Consider the following 20040-nt stretch of genomic DNA (forward strand, 5'->3'; position numbering starts at 1 on the left):
CTTGGGGAAAGAAAAAGGAAATGGTTTTTCTTATTTATTGTATATTTTAATGAAGAGTGCCTCTTTAAAGGTTAATTCTAGATAAATACATTTTTGATTCTGTCTTTTGTTTGTCTGCATCCTGTCCTAAAATACCAGCAGGATCATACCACAGAAACTGGTTTTATTAATGTTTTCTCGTTTGTGTCTCTTTTTGGTCACTTCTCACATTTGTATATGTCAAACGGCTTAGTCAGGATAACCTTTTAAATAAAGAATTAATAAAACATTTCTTACTGTAGTATAAACAACACATGGGTTAATATAGTCCCATTAAAGCAGTTTCATTATTTCCCAAGAAACACAGAACTGAGTCTTGCATTTACAATGGTTTGTTTGCATTTCAAAGAAATTGTCATATTTAAGAAGCTAAAATATTTTGTGTTGAGTGTCAACTGACAGATCAAGTAAATCCTGTAACAGTGTTTTATAAACATTTATTTATAATTTGTCCATCTATCAAATAAATGTAGTGCAATAAAATGTGCAACATGTCCCTGAGATGTTGTGTAGGTGTATAAGTAATAGGTAGGTTCTGTTCATGTACTGTGTAATTATATTTAGTTACATTACTTTACTGGCATTAATTAGCTACTATTTTGTTCTGGGTCACATATAGCACCACACTACCAGCTCCTGTAAAACTTACGGATAATAAATAATGATAAATAGATTTAATTTAATAAAAAGTTTAATAAAAGGTTTTCAGTGTTTTACATAACTACTGTTTTCATTGAGTACTGCACATGCGTTTTTCCTGAGGAGGAAACTCGTTGAGCAACTCTATTTGCTTTCTCAAATATTATAGGACCTGCCCTTAACAGACACAGTTACAGTTACACACACTCAAGACAAATACACACACACACATATAGTGGTGCCTCCCATCACCCTGTGAAACAGAAAACGCACACAGCAGTTAGAGTCTCACTGCGGATAAGAGAAGACAGTCGAGACATGATGTAGAAAGACAGGTGAACAGACAGGTATCGGGTGACAGATCATCATGTCCATCAGCGTGACTCTGAGGAGGATCTCCAACCTGCCCGGACGATATGACAGAAAAGTTGAACTCAGATTCAGAGGTCAGTAATACACACACACACACACACACACAGACACCAACCTGTCTGCATATAGGCCTAAAAGGACACAGTATCATAACTTTGTGTACTTTCAGTGAAGTTTTCTTTGTTTACAATGAAGAGAAATCTTAATCCTCCAGCTCACAGTGATGTTTTAGACGACCGCAGCTTTGAGCCTTGTGCCAACAGTTTGGTCACGCAAGTCTGGTGAGCTTGAAAACGACTCCAATCCTTTATTTAGTACAACACATCGCAAGTAAAAGCATCACTTAAGTACTGAGATTCCAGCAGCAACATGTAGTACTTTCACATGTATTAAAGTTCTAATGAAAAAGTTCTAATGAAAAATGTTAAATACTGTTATTAATATAATATAATAATTAGTTGGTAGGGTAAGTTCGTGAACTGCGGGATTGGTGGTTCCTCTAAGCCACATGTGGAGGTGTCTTTTTCTCCTCATCTATGTGCATTTGTCCAACAACAACTGCGTAGAGATCAATAAAATAGGTACATTAACAGCACCGCCAAAAAGTCCCTTGAAACTTTTTATCATTTGTTTTATTACAACATTGAATTGTAGAAAAAAAAAAAAGTACAAAAACGTTCATGTCAAAGTGAAAACAACAAACGTTTCTAATAAAATGATATAACCATAGAGATCTTACTGTTAAAAACAAACACACTGAGTCCACTGTGCTTCGATGTTGTACTGTTGTTGCAGTTATAATGTCCAAAAAGCAATAAAGATCTTTAAGGCTTTTAAATCTTCTTTTTAAATCTCCTTTAAAAGATTAAATCTCCTTATTCTTCTTGTCTTTGACTGGATGTTTGGATTTGTTGTTCTGTTGTACTGTGGTTATTAGGTTTTGTCCTTTAAATACATTTGGCCACATATTACACTTTGATGTGATATTTTGTGATAAGTTTAATCCACGAATAAACTAGTTTTATCAGCAATTGTTGCTATGGTTAACAGTCTCCCCATCTGCCCTCCAGATTTCACCCATAAAACCAGAGCCCTGCAGTGTGAGAACTTGGCCATCTTCAACGAGGTGAGTGAACCTGATGTACAGTTCTCCTGATGTCCACTAGGGTCTGCTGTGATGAAACTCTACACACACCTACATCTTTTAACCACACTGAATCTTTTCATAATATCATTTGACAGCACAGAATAACATTGTTAACATTAACGTCTTTACCTCAGTATATACCCCATGTCTACAATAACTCAAAACCCAAAGCTTAAACCACTAAACCCAGAGTAATGGGAGCATCGGGGTAAGAAGAGAAGCGGGTAAAGTGATTCACCCATCATGCCTAGTGCCTACTGTACAAGCCTGTGGGGGCAGTGCTATGATCTGGGGTTGCTGCAGTTGGTCAGGTCTAGGTTCAACAGCGTTATGTGTCCAAAGAATGAGGTCAGCTGACGACCTGAATATACTGAATGACCAGGTTATTACATCAATGGATTTTTTTCCCCCTGAAGTCACGGACATATTCCTAGATGACAAAACCAGAATTCATTGGGCTCAAATTGTGAAAGAGCTGTTCAGGGAGCAGGACACATCATTTTCACATATGGGCACCACAGAGTCCAGACCTTGAACCCATTGAGAACCTTTGGGATGTGCTGGAAAAGACTTTCTGACTGTCCCATCATCAAAACAAGATCTTAGTGAAATATGAATACAACTATGGACGAGAATAAATGTTGAGACACGGCAGAAGCTTATTGAAACGTGAGCCTTTTTTTGTACAGGCAGTGTATTTCAGTCTGGACCAAAACTGCCCTCAGAGCCCTGCAGCAAGTGTTGTGAGCATAGTAGAATAAAGTAGAATCACGTCAACTGTAGGTGTGAGTGTGTGTTGAAGGAGCGGCAGTGTATGTGTGTGTGTGTGTTCTGTAGGAGTGGTACAGTTTCCTATCAGCCCCATTAAAATAGTTTCAGCCTGAGCACAGACAAACAACTGCAGCTACAAACACACTGGACAAACATGGTGAAGGTTGTGATCTGAAATCTCAGCAGCTCGTCGTCCTCACAGCTGCTGAACTGACCGTCTGTAAAGTTCACGGTGACACTGATTCACAGATCACCTCAAATATATATATATATAACTCTATTATAATGATAAAGTGTTAGTCCTTGTACCAGATTCTCGATCACCTTTCTGACCTTGGCCCTTGTTACCAGTTACTTTAGGCAGAGTCCTGATGGGTCCAGGCTGTTCTCTTGGGAATACTCAAAGCTTTAGAAATTATTTTATGACTTTCTCCTGATCTGTGCCTCACCACAAAATGTTTTTGTGGAGGTTTACAGAGTTTCTTGGACTTTATGGTTCTAACATGCACTGTGAATAGTGGGAACTTACTGAAATGTAAAAATGTCCAACCAGGTCAGTCGGCCAGAGGTGGACTGTGGATGAGTTCTACTCTTATCTCAAGACAAATGAAAGCAGACAAAAGGAACTTGGCCTCAGTTTGGACTGATAAAGCAAAGGGACTGAATATTTATTTAAATTTGAGTTTCCAGATTTGCTAAATGTAAAAATGTTCTTACTTTCTATACATCATAAGTTAAGCTAGAAGGACATAGGTGAGAATACTGGATGAATGGATAAATAGAGCTGTGAGTGGAGGTGTCTCAACATAGCAGCTGCTGCTGAAGCACATGGGTATTGTAGAGCTTAGAGCCATTTGACCGACTATACTGAAGGAAGAACATGTTGTTAATGTTCAATGATCAGGTGATTCTGTGGTTCTGATCTTCTGAAAACAAACTTTATAAGTTGGAGAAAATATTTGTTGAACCGAAGCCTCCACCCACTTCCTTAGATTACCACCTGTTTGTTGACATAAACACGCTGACAGCAACCATAATGAAGTTACAGTAACGTCTGCGCAACGTGACGACAGCGTGAGTTCATTTTCTCTGTGCAGGGACTGAGTCAGGCTGTGTTTGTTCTTCAGGTGTGACCAGGTAAGTGTGTGTAACCCTCTCATAGTGATTAATGGTTGTAATGCAAAATGTCCACTGCAAAGGCACAAACAGTCTCTTCCTTCCTGCTCTGGTTAAAGTTTTATCAGTTTGTCTGGTGGTCAGGTTACAAGGCTGGTTGTATGATTGGAGAAAGGCCAATAAGACATCAGAGATCATCTTTGACAGGAGACAGAAGTAATCAGCCATCGACATTTGCTGAAGTCCATGAGATGCAACACGTTACTAACTTCCACAATCAAAACGTCTTTGTAGTTTTGTTCTTCTTTTTATTTATATTCCAAAGCAAAAATTAAATCCTAAAAATGTTGTCTGTGTGTGTGTGTGTGTGTGTTTGTGTGTGTGCAGCATTTCCGTTGGCCTCACTACGGTAAAGGGATCAAAGATGAAGTTTTGTCCATCAGTGTTTACAACTGCAGTAAAGTTTTCTCTAACAGGTAAGATTTGTCCACATGATCATAGTGAGACGTGCAGACAACATACATACATAGGAATAGCATTTTTGTCACATTGGTCATTTTTAAAATGAGTACATGTGTGTTTAGACTCCTCGGGAAGTTGGTCATCAGCCTCCAGCATGTTGTTACTGCGGGGAGGCTGTTGCTACGGGAACCACTCACTGATGCCAACTACAGTCTGACAGATGTAAGTACACACACACACACACACACGCACAGATGACCGATGTTGCTGGTATTACTTTGCTTTATGCCCCTCTCTCTCTGTAGATCTATATAGAGTTGGAAGTTCATTATCATCCTCTTGAGGGAACAGCTGGAGGTTGGGAGGGACTCGACTTCCTCGCCGTTGAAGACGACGATGATGAGTAAGATCATGTCCACACTGAAATGGAAACATCTTTTTCACTAAACCACAAAACAGACACTGGTACTTTGTATTAGAAAAATAAAACTTCATAGGTGTCAACACCGTTAAAGGAATCCTAGCTCTGACCAGTCTTAACAGGTTCAACTCCCATTTGATTTAGTTTTTCTTCCTCCCGTCATCCTCAGATCAGCTCTGGTCATCAGGAATTCAGGATTTGATGACACTGAAAGGTGAGAACATACACAACTCACAAATTCACTCATTAATATTGCCCCAGACATCGGACATGCTTGAGTATCAGTTGAAATTTAGTGTGAAACACAGTCGTGACCCCGACTCACTGAATCAATACAGGAATCCTTTGAACTAAATGCCCCAAAAAACATCTCCTCCGTTTAAAGTTGTGTGCTGTAATGACACTTGGCAGAAGCAGACACTGGGGCTCCTTCAAGTAACCTAGATAAAACTGGCAATTCAACCTTTTGTTTAAAGCTGTTCAGATGAGCACAAAGTCAAGTTCCTCCAAACTTACACATGTAACCTCCGGAACTATGATTAGGTAGACAATAAAAAGGGAGAGTAGATGAGAGCTGTTAGATGCTACAATGCTGGCAACCCATCCTACTTATTGTTAAGTGTGGCCTTCCTGATGGATGTGTGAAGTGGTCTTAATCTTCCGACTCTCCTGTCAGCCAGCAGAGTGTCCCTCGTCCGAGTCAGCTAGACAGAGAAGCTCGACGTCTGGGCAGGAGCCTAGTTCGAACTGGGGATGAAGATGACGATGATGATGACGATGATTATGATGATGACCTCATGGACTTGGAGACCTCCAACATTGTCTTAACTCCTCTGCTGAGGTCTGTTTATCTGACTGACTGAATGACACTTGGGTGTTTGTGAAACCGATCTGCTGTCAACTGTGTATATGTGTGTTTGTGCAGTCGCTGCAGGCCGCTGTCCAGAAATGTTGCTGCAGGGACACCAAAAGTCCAGAGTTTCCAGGTGAGTTCATTCATGCACGCATTTCCTTGTTTATCCTTTTAAACCTTGTAATTAAAGCAGTGCTATACAATTTTATAAAAACAGCACATAAAATTATAGAGCGTCATTTAAGGGGTGTTCTTCATTGTGGCGAACCTACTGTAAAAATAATAGTGAGTTTCAACACATGGTTTATGTGTCCAGCCCATGACTTAACTCTCACTGTTCTTAGTGCCATTACAAACTACAGGCTGTATATAACCTGCTTCAAATGTCAAATAGACAGATTTAGTGTATAGATTTTAAAGTTAACACACAACAAATGGAAAGTGAATATTTAACTTACTGTATGTCACATGGCCAGAAACTCAAAACCAAATGAATGGAAATGTTGCTCTGCTACTGTTGGATGTGTAAATAAGCTACTGTTTGCTAAGAGGGGTGCCGTACAAACCACAAACATCTTTACAATTTGATTCTGCTGCTGTGAAGTGACCAAAAAGTAAAGTCTAACATCCAGTAAGAGTGTACTGTAGACCTGAAACATGCTTCAACTGCAAGACCCAGCTCAGGCCTGATGTTTTCATGTGCATACTGTAATAGCGACACAATAAGTGTGTGTGTGTTTGTGCAGATTAATGTGAACATCCTGGAGGCCCAGAAACTGGTTGGAGTGAACATCAGTCCTGCAGTTTTCATCAGAGTGGGAGATCAGAAAAAACACACAGCGACACAAAAATCCACCAACTGTCCGTTCTACAACGAGGTACAACAGAATTCAGTAGAATACAAGTACATTAAAGACAGACGCACACAGCACAGGAGAACAGTGTAGTGTTGTAGCATCCAGTACAATAAAACACAGTACAATGCAGTAGAATACAGCATAGTACATGATGATATAATTTGAGTATTGTGCAGTAGAATATAGCGCAGCAGACCTAAGTACAAGTAATAAAAGAGAGTAGAAAAATACAGAATAATAGAATACAGCACAGTACAGTACATTCAAACAGTAGTACAGTATAGTTTAGTATAACACAGTACAGAAGAGAATGAAAGAGTACTAAAGAACACAGTACAGTGCAGTTGAATTGTTTAGTACTTTAGATTACAATACAGTAAAGTACAGTAGAATACAACTGAGTACCTTTCTCCTCTTTCAGAACTTCCAGTTTGAGTTTCAGGAGGCTCCACAGATCCTCTTTGATAAAGTCATAGAGATAAAGGTTGGTTCCACTGTTTTTTCACCTGTGTTTCTACTGCTGTCACCATGGTGATAAACCTGGGCGTGGTCAAATTGAACACCTGTGATGTCACTTCCTCTCAGGTGGTCCACAGGCGGACTCTGGCCTTCCTGATGACCCACATTGGAACGTTTAAGATTGACATTTCCACTGTGTACAACCAGCCAGGTATCAGTACTGCTCATGCTGCAGTACATTAAAATACTACAGTACTACAGCTAGTACTGACCTCTGACCTCTGTGTGTCTCCAGACCATCGCTTCTACCAGAAATGGGCTCCTCTTACCGACCCAGCAGACACCAGGTCAGGGATCAAGGGTTACGTGAAGGCCAGCCTCAGTGTGCTGATGAAGGGTGACGCTCTGGGCATGCCCAGTCTGCCACCGAGCTCCTCGTCCGGAGCCAGTGAAGACATAGAAAAGTCAGTAGTACTGTGTCAGTTAAACTGTCTCTCCCACTGTCTGCACAGGAACATTCAATAAATTTTTATTTTTAAAACATTTTTGGATTATCTCTGAATTTCTGCTAGTTCCACCTGTTGTTTTTATTATTTTCAGGAACCTGCTGCTTCCTCGTGGTATGGCTCCTGAGCGCCCCTGGGCTCGGTTCCGCCTACGAATCTACAGGGCAGAGGGTCTGCCCACTATGGACGCAGGACTAATGGCCAAGATGTCAAAGGTCACTGACCGGACAGTCTTCATTGATCCTTATGTACAAGTGACCTTCGCTGGACAACAGGTACGCAGACACGTTTAGTGTTTGTATTGTGCTGTGAACAAGAGAACTAGAGAAGGAAATTCTACTAATTCTACTGTGTGTGTGTTTTGTGCAGGGGGAGACGTCAGTTGCCAGCGCTACCAGCTCTCCGATTTGGAACGAGGAAATCTCTTTCATCGAGCAGTTTCCTCCTTTGGCTCAACGAATCCGAGTTCAGGTTCTTGATGATGCCAAAATGGGAGATATCGCCCTGGCCACACACTTCCTGGACCTGCAGCAGATTTCTGATCCCACCAGGAAAGGTACAACAAGCAGTTTACAAATGCTTATAATGGTATTATGTACATGAATTTCTGTCATTTCTCTTCTCTTAGTTATGGTTTACGTTGGTGTTGATGCAAATTTTTAATCCCCTTATAAAATTAATTTGCTTCTATATTATTATTATTTTTTAAACTATGTCAATACTTCCTGCACAGATACCTTGTTTTAAAATCAAATGGTTTAACCTCTTCCTTTTCTGGTAGGCTTTTAATATGAAACACCTGCAGGAAGTAAGAATTTGAATAACAACAGCTTAACAGGAATCAAAAGAAATAAATACAAAATACAAACAACTGGAATCAGAAATATGGATCGTGTGTGTACAATGCACTGAAATTGCATTTTTAGTGTTTAGTAGACACCAGTGTTTACTTTTTTTCTGCCTGTCATTTAATTTACAGTCACAGGAAATGTCTGTCTGTCTTTTATGTGCAGGGTTTAACCCAACTTTTGGTCCAAGTTGGGTCAACCTGTACGGTTCTCCACAGAACTCCACTCTTGGAGACGTCCACCAGGTAATTCAACCTGCCCTTTGAAAGCAATAGTTCAAGAGCTTATTCGCTTTCTTTCAGTGAAGTCTTGTCAGTATCATAGATATCAGACAGGGACTGTATCGCTTCATTTTGACTTGATCGCTGAGCTGTTCCTGTTTCCTACACATATTAGAGTAGACATCCAGCTCTTGGCAAAGGAATAAGTAGAAGTCAGTAGAATTTACGTAGATAGTGCAGGATAAGAAAAAGCTAACCACTGTTTTTCTTCTCCAGGCTTTGAATCAGGGTCTGGGTGAAGGAATATTTTATCGTGGTCGAATCCTCCTCGCCCTCTCTGTTGAGGTTTATTCCTCCGCCTCTGCTGTTACTGTTGAAACAGGCTCAGCCCCCCTGGGAAAGGTAGCTCTCTACTTTTTCCTAACAGCCTCTACACATTCATTTATCCTCCACTAGTTCCAATATCATGTTTCATCAAATGTTATTATCTCTCAGTTTATAAGTCTCATGTGACCAACACGATCCTCTATTACATATGTCACTCTTATGTGACCCTGCAATTTGTGTCCCTCAAAGATGAAAGGAGCGTTAGGGAAGCTGGGACTGAAGAGGAAGAAGAGCAGCAAGAAGAAGGATAAGAAGGAAGGTCAGTCTGCTGATCTCTCTTACTAATTCCAGTCAAAACTCTGGCTGCAGCTTTTTGGAGTAACTGGAGGATTTTTAATGAGTTATTAGGACAAACTATTAATCATAAATGACAATAGTCCATTCTGGAAGTAACAAAAGGCATGGATTAGTTTTTCAGCATCACTTTGAGACAGGATGCTCCTTGCTTTCATAGAATCACAAGCTGTCAGCGGAGGGGCTGATGAGTCAGGGGAGGCCGGAGTTGAGGTGCCAGAAGCTGTCACTGTGGAGATTGAGGAGATTCACCCACTCCCAGAGGTCAGTGCCATTGTCTTGGTTGTGTCTGTGATTTTTTATTTCACATTTGGCTCTCCTCCCTTCCATCTCACCATTTCCCTCAGTCCTCTTGTTTCATTATTACATTTTATGTTTCAAAAGAATTTATTTTAAAAGATCAATTATTCTCCTTTCATTTTAATTTTCTTTTTCATCCTTAGGGTTTCCTGGGGGAGAGGGAGGAGTTTCTGCTGTTTGCATCTTTGTTTGAAATTACTATGATAGACCCCTCTGTCGGAACCAGACCACTGGCTCTTGAACTCTCCATAGGTAAATAATAATGTATTTTGTTTACTGGATGTGATGACTGTTGGCTTATAGACACATCTGTGCTAGGCCCAGACAAAAGAAGAGCATGCTGTGCCAAAAAGTCTTGATGTGCTCTTGATAGAAAATGGAAAACAGAGACAGAGCATTTTTCTAAGCGTTTAGAGCCCAATGCACAATCCTGGTAGAGGTGAGGGGGTAAATGAAACACTTTCTTGTTTTCTCAGTAAGGGTGTTTGAAGGTTACCATCACAACTTCTCAGAGATGAAACTTAATATCCTAAAATGTCTAACAACAACTGATGTCAGATTTCTGTGACTGCTTAGGAGCTATTTTAACTACCTGGGTTACAGATGCAGAATTTTGAGCTCAATCAGCTGTTCTGTTTTTGGTAGGGAATTACGGGAAGGCTGTAGGGATTGGGAAATCCAAGAAGGGCCAGAGCAAAGAGGAGTTGAGAGGGAGCAGAGATGAGCTGAGGAGGAGCAGGGATGATCTGAATGAGGAAGTGCAGCTTCTGCTGGAGTCTGAGGAAGAGCTGGATAGAGAGGAGGTGCTGAATCCTGAACCTGAGAACAGATCCGTGTCTGTTGTCATGAGACCTCAGCCTACTGAGTACGACAGGTAAATTAACACTTCATCTTCACGGGTAACTACTGATCTATATAAGAAATGGGTACAGCTCATAACATGTTCTCATAACATGTTAAACTGGCTCAAATAAATTGTTTGTGATTCGGGACTCCTGATGCAGTGACTTCTGCACTTCCTGTTTTACTACTTGTCTGTTTTACTGTATCTCTGTGCGTCTCTACCTTTCTCTCAGGTCGTACCAGTGTGTTCCTCTCCAGCCACCCTCTATTAAACAGAAACCATGTCTGCATGTCTGGAGTCAATTTGAAGATCACAGCTTTCGTCTCTATCAGGCGAACTGGCTCAACAAGATGGCCGACAGACTGGTGAGGTTCAAGTGATGTTTAATTTATATATAAAAAATTGCTTACCTGCTGTTATGTCTCATCCTCTCTGTTCCTGTTTTAGGAGCTTGGTCTTGATGAGGTGGAGCGTCTCTTCAGGAGGCCGAAGAGTAACGCAAGGGAGCGTTTTGTGGAGGTGCTGCTTGAGCTGCTGGCCTCCTGCAAGTCAGTGTCCTCCTTTTAAAAAAGTTAATCAGGTTAAGTTTGAGTTGATCTGATTTGATTTGTCCCCTCTGTCCTCTGTCTCTGTGCAGACAGTTCAGTGTTTTATCAGACAGGAAGTCTCAGTCTCGTCCCAACAACCTGGACAAATGCAGGAAAGACTTCATCAAGAAGAATTTGGTCAGTCTGGACTCTCCTGTCTGTCTCTCCTCTCTCTACCTGTAGGTTGTCTGCATGTATCTTTAACCTGTTTTCATGTCTGACTGTCTCCAGATCATGGTGGCCAGACAGGCAGTGAGGGCCAGGCGGAGGATCAGCAGGCGAACGGCCAAACAGCGGCTGATGGACGGCAGAAGAATACTTAAAAAACTTCGCCTGCTGGCTAAAGAGGTAAGAGGTCATAGAGAGGTCACGTAGGTCACCACAACAACATCAAAGATTGCAGTACGTACAGTATGGATGATGTCTGACTCTCCTTCCCAACAACACATTTTCCCCAGCCCCAGAGTACCATCCCAGATGTATTTATATGGTTGTTGAGTGGAAGCAAACGATTAGCGTATGTCAGGATCCCTTCCTACTCCATCCTCTTCTCACTGGTGGAGGAGCAGAGGGGACGGGACTGTGGTAAAGTCGCTACCCTCTACATGAAGGTAACTGCTTTATGAGACACTCACTCATCCATTCCTGTCACTGCTTAGTCTGCTGTCATTGATAGTCATTGTTCTGTTTCTGACATCATGTCTCTGTCTCTCTGTCTGACCTTTCAGTCTCCTGGAGGTTCAGCAAGTGAGGTCTTCGCAAAGCTGGAGGTCTACCTGTGGCTCGGTCTGGCCAAGTACAGTAAAGAAGCCATTAGCTGCTTGCCAGAGGAGTTTATGCCGGTCTATGAGGAGGAGGACGAGGAGCAAAGGAGGCCCGTCCCCACAGGGAAGAGGAAGCTTCCCGTCACTCTGTCCTGCCAGGGTATGTCAGCTGACTCCTCCAAGAAGGAGTTTGGAGTGAACGCACTGTAAACTGTGAAGCACTTGTAAGATGAGTTAGACCTCACTTCTTTCTGCAGACAGCAGGTACTTCCAGCTACGATGTCATCTGTACCAGGGGCGTGGACTATTGGCTGCTGATGACGACGGCCTATCAGATCCCTTTGCCAAGGTCCTCTTCTCTACACAGTGCCAGGTCACCAGGGTAAGTACAACTGGCACATTGGTTAACATGTATATTTGTCTGTTATTTACATAAGTAATAGTCAAAATATGTGCAGCATAGTGTTCAAGCTTCACTTAGTGTGAAATACAGACCAGTGTTCTGTTATACAGCTGTGACCTGTCCATATTCTTTGTGTGTGTTTAGGTGTTGACTGACACACTCTCGCCAGCCTGGTGTGAGTGTTTGTTGTTTGACAGAGTCCTGCTGGAGGGAACGAGAGAGGAGCTCCAACGAGATCCACCCCTCATCATCATTAACGTCTTCGACTACGACTCAGTGGTAACGCTGATGCTCTTCTTCTTCTCTTACAATTTCTGTGGTGATTCGGGATGTGATGTCGTAATAACCTGTGTGTGTGTGTGTGTGTGTGTGCAGGGCAGTCCAAAGCCCTTGGGTCGGGCATTTGCTGAGCCAGAGTTTAAACCTGTGGAGCAGTACTACCAGAAGCCCCGCCTCCGGTTCTATGACATCAGCATGGGCCGGGTCCCTGCTGGTGAGCTTTTGGCTGCTTTTGAGCTCATTGAGCTGGACTACTCTGCATTTGGAGAGGTGACACCTATCAATGAATCCATTAATCAGCGTCTGTCAAAACACAGCGTGTTTGCACCTTTTTCTTGGAAATATTATTATTATTATAATATATATTTTAGAAGTGTTGTTGGAAATGACACACCCACAGTTTAATGGTCTGGTACATGTGCAGCATGTGTGCTCTCAGAGAAATGTTCTTGCTGCACGCTGCCAGAGCCTTTGCAGGCTTAGGCAGGTGACAAAAATGTACACGATGACAAAAAAGCATGAATTCACCTTGTGAGTGTTTTACTTCATCTGATAGATAAAAAATTAAAATTATACCCGCCCTGCAGCCCTGTCTTCCCAACAGCGTGGACCCTCAGGAGCTGACATATGAGGTGGAGCAGAGAAGCTTCACCATTCCAGAGGGAGTCCGTCCTGTTCTCAAGACCTTCAGGATCGAGGTCTCACACACTTTTCTTCAAATATGTTGCATATGTGATTGAGAGACATCCAACTTACAAGATGTTACCTATTTCTGTGTTTGCTCAGGTGCTGTTCTGGGGTTTGCGGGAGCTGAAGCGGGTGCAACTGTTTGAGGTGGAGCGCCCCAAGGTGAAGGTGGAGTGTGCAGGACGACAGCTGGAGTCTGAAGAAATTGAGAACTACAAGACTAATCCCAACTTCAAAGAAGTAGTTCGCTACATCGACGTGGTCAGTTTCTCTCACAGTTACAGATATTAGTTGAGGTAATGTCTGGCAGGTTGGGTGCAGGGATTCTAAATAACTTCCTCTCTCCTGTTGTCTGGTGTCTGGTCCACTCAGGAGCTGCCTGAGCAGGCCTACCTCCACCCTCCTCTGATGTTGTTCGTGGTGGAACAACGGGCGTTCGGTCGGCTCGCTCTGGTTGGGTCCCATGTGGTCCAGAGTCTCATGGACTATGCCCCACGAGACGATGACGGGGAGCCAGAGGAGGAGGAGGAGATAAAACTAAAAAGTAAGAGATAACAGAGATGTGATGAAGGTAGTTCTCATAGTAGCGCCGTCCTATTTACATATATTTCAGCCACCTAATTACTTATTAATTTTTTCACAACTTAAATGAAATTCAAAGCAACTAGTGCAAAAATGTAACATAATTACTTTAAATCTCCAGAAACTCACCAATGTCTTATTTTATAAAATCCACTTCACACATAATTTGTGTTTCTCTGTCACTTCAGTAAAGCAGAAACCAGCGAACGTCAACCCTCTGATGTCTGTGAAGAATATCGGACTCAGCAATCTGCCAATCAAACAGTCAAAGATTCCCATCAACCCCATGAAGCTGGTTAATGTATGCAGCTTATTCTACTCCTCTGTGTGTTGTGAAGAATTCAATATACGTTCCAGCCGTTAAGGAATAACACATGAGCTGATGTTGATACTGTCTGCACCTCAGTCTCCTCTTAACAAGCTGATGAATAACGTGGAGGAGCTGGAGGAGGAGCCGCCGGAGAAGGAGGAGTTAGACTGGTGGTCCAAATACTACGCTTCGCTGGAGGAGCTGGAGAAACAGGTGAGATGCAGATTTAAATGGTGTCAAAGTGATGTCAATAGAAAATTCTATTATTATTAATTAACATATTAGTATAGTAACATAAAATTACCACTGAGCTGTGTTTGCAGTGTATTAAGGAGTATTAATATCAAACTACAGTACACATAATTTACATTACCAAACAGAATAACAATTAATATAACTGAATCTGGATAATATGTATTATTTTATTTAATAATTTTAATAATATATAAAGGTTTTAGCTAAAATTACTGAAGTACAGTGTGTGAGTAAATTCACTTATTATTATTACTCATTTTAAAGATATCATTTACTTTTTTTTAACTACTATTAAAATATTTTATCATTATTAGTAATGATGGACACAGTATGCATTTATTTAGGTAAGTCATAATTATAAGAAATTGCCTCTGTTACACATTGATGCACATCTCTGTAGAAGCAACAATCGACAGCAGGTTAAAATGAAGCTAATCTTCTTTTTTTACATTGAACATATGTAAACTTTTTTCAGTTTTAAAAGACAACAACTATAGTTAATAATCTGTTTTCTGCTCAATGTGTCTGATGTGTTGAATATCTGCAGGCTGCGGAGGAGGAGGAGATGGAGGAACAAGCAGAGACCGGTACAGTATCACTGCCATTATAATGTATATTCTGACATATCTGTCTGATTAAAAAAAGTTTGAAACAGTAAAAAGCAGCAACAAATACAGTCAGAGCCTTCCAACATCCACTAGATGCTGCTGTGATAAAACTCTGAACTGAAGTGAATGTAAATAAAGTCAATATAGTATTTAGGTGCGTTTGTGGACACAGACACACTGCAGCCATGTGGATTAGTTGAATGAATAATTCTAAAATCAAGGCTTTTTCTTTTTTTGTTGTTCAGAAGGAGCTAATCTGACTATGGCAAACATTGAAGAGGAAGAGGAGGAAATTGTGATATTGGAGATCGAACCTCCCAAACGCAAGAATATCGCAACGCTAAAGGTGTGAGTTCACTGAGAGTAGTAGTTTACCTGGACTGGACAAACACAGAATCAGATATTTAATGTGAATTTAAGATGTCTGTGCTACTTCAGTGTAGCTACTTGAACCTGACCTAAACGGTGAAATCCTTTTTGTGTTTGTGCTTTCAGCTGTATACAGGTGATCTGGAGTCTGAGTTCAGTCAGTTTCAGGACTGGCTGCAGATCTTCCCACTGTATAAAGGCAGATCGAGCCCTGATGACGAGGAGGAGGATGATGAGGAGAGGCTGATGGGAAAGTACAAGGTACTGTGGATGAATAACTGTTTGTTTGTCCATTTGTGTTGTTAGTCTGTGTTCATTGTGCTCTACTCTCTGTCCGCAGGGATCCTTCTTAGTTTTTCCGCTTGAACCAGGAGACGAAGAAAACACCACGTGTCAGATCACAAATGGAATCCCCAGAAACTCACCGATCAAAGTCTTAGTCAGAGTCTACATCGTCAAGGTCCTTGTCTCTCTCGGCAGCCTGTCTTTGAGTCGTTCAACATTTTATAAAATCCATTTTACACTGTTCTTGCGTTCAAAGACATTTGAGACCCGTTTGATCTGTGTTTTGATTTCTACTGTCTCTATTTTTGTCCGGCAGGCCTCCAGTCTAGCTCCCACAGATCCGAATGGTAAAGCAGATCCGTACCTGATTGTCAGAGTCGGACAGCAGAGTCTCGACACCAAAGACCGTTACATCCCCAAACAGCTCAACCCCACATTCGGAGAGTCAGTAGAGTGTTTTACTACCTGTACATGTCCAACAATGTCTGACGGTCCAAAGGTCTGAGTCTCTGTGTGTCTGGCTCATGTCTTCCAGGGTGTTTGAACTCACTGTCTCTTTCCCGCTGGAGACAGAACTGGTCATCATGGTGATGGACCACGATCTTATTGGGTCTGATGATGTAATCGGCGAGACGCGGGTTGACCTGGAGAACCGGTTCTACAGCCGCCACAGAGCTTCCTGTGGTTTGGCACTTTACTACGACACGTTAGTAGAACAACTTACTCAGGACTACAACTTGTTAGAAGCATTCTGGACTATGTTACATGTACCACATGTAGTAATACATTACATTACTATTGTAATTTTTTTCCTGTCTGTCTCCCTCTGTCCAGTGACGGCTACAATAAGTGGCGTGATGCGAAGAAGCCGTCGACCATCTTAGGAGAGCTCTGCAGGAAGAATGGGATCCCGTCTCCAGAGTACAGAACGTCTGAGATCAAAGTCCTCAACAAGATCTTCAAGATCCCAACTGAAGCAGTACCTGAAGGTAGGACCAACAGACAGTACTGTGTAGTTCTACCACAGCTGTTCTAATGTGACAGTACTACTGCTGCTCCCCTCGTCCTGCAGCTGTTAGTTCTAACAACACGACTGTTTTCATCGTCAGATCTGTTGAAGAAGAACCAGCGAACTCCGGAGGAGGAGGCAGAAATGGAGGAACACGCAGCCCTGAACGTGCTGCATCGCTGGGGGGAGATGAAGGAGTTCCTCCCTGTAGCCCTTCCTCTGGTCCCAGAGCATGTGGAGATCCGGTCCCTCATGAACCAGGACAAACCTGGGCTGCCACAGGTAATCAACACTTACCACAGAAAATGTCACAAGAGCAACGAGAAGAAGCTGGAGCTGACTTTAAACATCAGTGGTGTACATGTACGTGTTGCAGGGTTACCTTTATATGTGGGTGGACATGTTTCCCACTGACGTCCCGGCTCCACCCCCCGTGGACATAAAGCCTCGCTTACCTGAACAGTAGGTCAACACGCAGTAGAGTAGAGTAGAATGGAATAGAACAGAATAAGAGTCTTTACACTAACGTGTCGTCTTTCTCATGATGTGAGGTATGAGCTACGTGTGATCATCTGGAACACGGATGATGTGTTTCTGGATGATATCAACCCGTTCACAGGCGACCCCTCCTCCGACATCTACGTTAAAGGGTTAGTCACACACTCATGTTGTTCATATTGAATTGTATATTGTATGATTGCAGTACTATGTGCTCCTGGTTGAGTTGTGGCTCTGTATCTAGTTCTCTTTATTCATCTGTGGTTTTTGTTGTTTTGTGCAGCTGGATCAAAGGACTGGATGGAGACAAACAGGAGACTGACGTCCACTTCAACTCTCTGACTGGAGAAGGAAACTTCAACTGGAGATTCGTTTTCCGCTTTGACTACCTTCCCACTGAGGTACACGTGCTGTACATTTTGGAGACACCTTAACATGCTGCTGGCCGACGTTTATAAAGATTCGATCTCCTGTTAGCAAGCTGTAGTTTCAGTGGAGAGACTACAACTCAGTGTCTGTCCCTTAACTTCTGTATATGTGGTGAAACCTGTGCCTATTGGATATAAGAATCCAATAAATGTCTTGATCCCATTCCTGTTCCCCGGAGGTTATTAATTTCTTCTGTCACCATCATCGTCACAAACTTTACATGTTTGGAATAACAAACACAGTATTTGTTCATCTTTACCTCGTGTCTCCTGTAGAAAGAGGTGGTGTATAAGAAGAAGGAATCCATCTTCTCTCTGGACGAGTCTGAGTTTCGTCAGCCAGCTGTTCTGACGCTGCAGGTCTGGGACTACGACCGCATAGCCGCCAACGACTTCCTGGGTGAGACAGATAGGGTAGATTTGTTAATAAGCCATTATAAATTACTTCAGAGACAAATAACATATTTTGACAAATAACATATTATAATGCACAAACACAGAGTAGCAGTAATTGAATTGAATTCACCCCAGGAAGCTCACTACAGATGTCTCCAAATATGTAGAAATAAAACCAATTTTGTGATTTTGGTGAACTGATCCTTTAAATTTAACATTTTATAATGGACTTAATGTTTAGCTGAGTTTCTTTATGTAACCATTGTTATTACAGATTCAGGGGATAAAGCAGATTAACCAATATAACACTATATTAGAGAGTAAATACTTCTACTAACTACTACTACTACTAACATCTCCTCATTCTCATTTCCCTTCTTTCATTTCTCCTCCTTAAGGCTCCATTGAGCTGCGTCTCTGTGACATGGTCCGACCAGCAAAGTCGTCCACTAAGTGTACGATCGACATGGCGAAGGACCGCGCCGGCCCTCGATTCTCCATCTTTCGCGCCAAGAAGATGAAGGGCTGGTGGCCGCTCACTCGCCAGAAGACGCTGGAGGACTTTGAGAGGGAGGAGAAGGAGAAGGAGGAGGCCAAGAAGAAGGGGAACAAGAAGAAGAAGAAGAAGAGCAAGGACAAAAGGAGCAAGATGAGACCGGAGGACATCCAGTACACCCACAGCAGTGGCAACACCTTCCTGTTAATGGTACGAAGAAACCCCAAACCAGGGTCCTCTGAAGTCATACTGCAAAGTGCTGAACCTCTCCCTTTCTTTGTAGGCTTTTACTCTGAAGTCTTTGCACAGGAAGTGAAGACTTTAATGGACAGAAATTTGTAACTTGCTTTTATTTGTTAGTGTTGATCCCTAGTTGAATTTATAGTACTCAAACTAAAAGGGTTAATATGAGAATATTAGTTCTAATTTAAACCGTTATTACGCAAATAACTCTGAATATTTATGTGTGTGTGTGTGTGCACAGGGAAAGGTGGAGGCTGAGCTCCAGCTGGTAACATTAGAGCAGGCTGATGCCAACCCCGTGGGTCGGGCCCGCAAGGAGCCAGAACCTCTGGAGAAACCAAAGTACAAACCATTTTTTAATTTAACCAATTATTGTTTATCAATATACTTTTTCCATTTTCTGGCACAAGCTGCTGGAAAGTTGGTTGTAAATTATGTGAGTTTAATCGTGAATATTAAAAAAAAATGTCTGGATGCAAACACGTGAACTGTTTCCTGTCGTCCCTCCAGTCGCCCCACGACCAGCTTCGCCTGGTTTGTCAACCCGATGAAGACCTTCATCTTCCTCATCTGGAAGAAGTACAAGAAGTACATCATCGCTCTGGTCATCCTCGCCATCCTCACGATCTTCCTCGTCCTCATCCTCTACACGATGCCTCAACAAATCTCGTCCCTCATCATCAAAGGGTGAAGAAACCTTGGAGTCTTCACCACCTCCTGATGGATGTGTCAGACTGTGTCAGGTCACAGATCCTGAGCTGGTCACAGGTCACAACAAACTGAAGTCATATTTACTGATTTCTGTGGAACTCACTAAGCAAAACTCATTATTTAATATATTTAACACGGACTGCACTGCATTTCCCAGCATGCTTCTCAACATAAACACAACCCCGAAGGTGAGTGCAGTAATATGGGATCTCGGATTGATCCCTCTATCACATATTTTTATTTTCAACTCTTGCTAAGTTAATAAATCAGAACTTATATATTTATACAAAAACATATTGTAAAAATCTATGGTAACTCTATTGTAAACAAGTCTATTTTGTTGATTAAATATGGTTTAAATAAGTTTGTATATTTGATTTAACTTTGCACTGACTCAAAACCTATGAGGTTCCTTTTCTCATTTGTACCAGTTTAAGAATGATCAGACTAAACGTTAGCCGCTTATTAAGTAAGGAAGTAAATAAATGTTAATATCAGAAACAGTGATTCTGTCTCTGTTTGCAAAAAAATCTTTTATTTAAATAACCTTTGTCTGAGAACTAAAGTGCATCATTTCCAAAATTCAGGTTTACA

General features: G+C 41.8%; 1 protein-coding gene across 1 annotated transcript; it reads left to right on the forward strand.

Annotated features, from left to right (window-relative positions):
* The first annotated feature begins 964 nt into the window (after nt 1-964).
* fer1l4 (fer-1 like family member 4) lies at nt 965-20028 on the forward strand. Its single transcript, XM_026347053.1, has 49 exons — nt 965-1124; nt 2121-2176; nt 4472-4560; nt 4669-4768; nt 4852-4949; nt 5137-5181; nt 5644-5808; nt 5893-5953; nt 6567-6698; nt 7099-7161; nt 7263-7347; nt 7432-7600; nt 7737-7917; nt 8012-8198; nt 8656-8735; nt 8988-9113; nt 9288-9357; nt 9553-9656; nt 9836-9944; nt 10338-10566; nt 10769-10901; nt 10984-11084; nt 11174-11261; nt 11355-11471; nt 11582-11734; nt 11852-12047; nt 12145-12269; nt 12435-12569; nt 12666-12839; nt 13157-13267; nt 13356-13517; nt 13629-13800; nt 14027-14139; nt 14245-14361; nt 14951-14990; nt 15257-15357; nt 15507-15641; nt 15721-15840; nt 15982-16109; nt 16201-16371; nt 16500-16654; nt 16775-16956; nt 17051-17136; nt 17226-17324; nt 17456-17573; nt 17877-18000; nt 18395-18702; nt 18977-19077; nt 19246-20028. Exons 1-49 carry the CDS (start codon nt 1046-1048, stop codon nt 19424-19426), a joined length of 6174 nt encoding a protein of 2057 aa, XP_026202838.1. The 5' UTR covers nt 965-1045; the 3' UTR covers nt 19427-20028.
* Nucleotides 20029-20040: the final 12 nt, after the last annotated feature.

Source organism: Anabas testudineus, chromosome 5 (assembly GCF_900324465.2).
Source record: "Anabas testudineus chromosome 5, fAnaTes1.2, whole genome shotgun sequence".
In the NCBI taxonomy this organism is placed as follows: domain Eukaryota; kingdom Metazoa; phylum Chordata; class Actinopteri; order Anabantiformes; family Anabantidae; genus Anabas; species Anabas testudineus.

Excerpts from the sequence above, each read along its gene's own strand:
- fer1l4 (XM_026347053.1), top strand. The coding sequence starts at position 1,046 with ATGTCCATCAGCGTGACTCTGAGGAGGATCTCCAACCTGCCCGGACGA. Across the intron at positions 11,472-11,581 it reads TTCGCCTGCTGGCTAAAGAG|CCCCAGAGTACCATCCCAGA; the intron begins GTAAGAGGTCAT and ends CATTTTCCCCAG. Across the intron at positions 19,078-19,245 it reads GAACCTCTGGAGAAACCAAA|TCGCCCCACGACCAGCTTCG; the intron begins GTACAAACCATT and ends TCGTCCCTCCAG.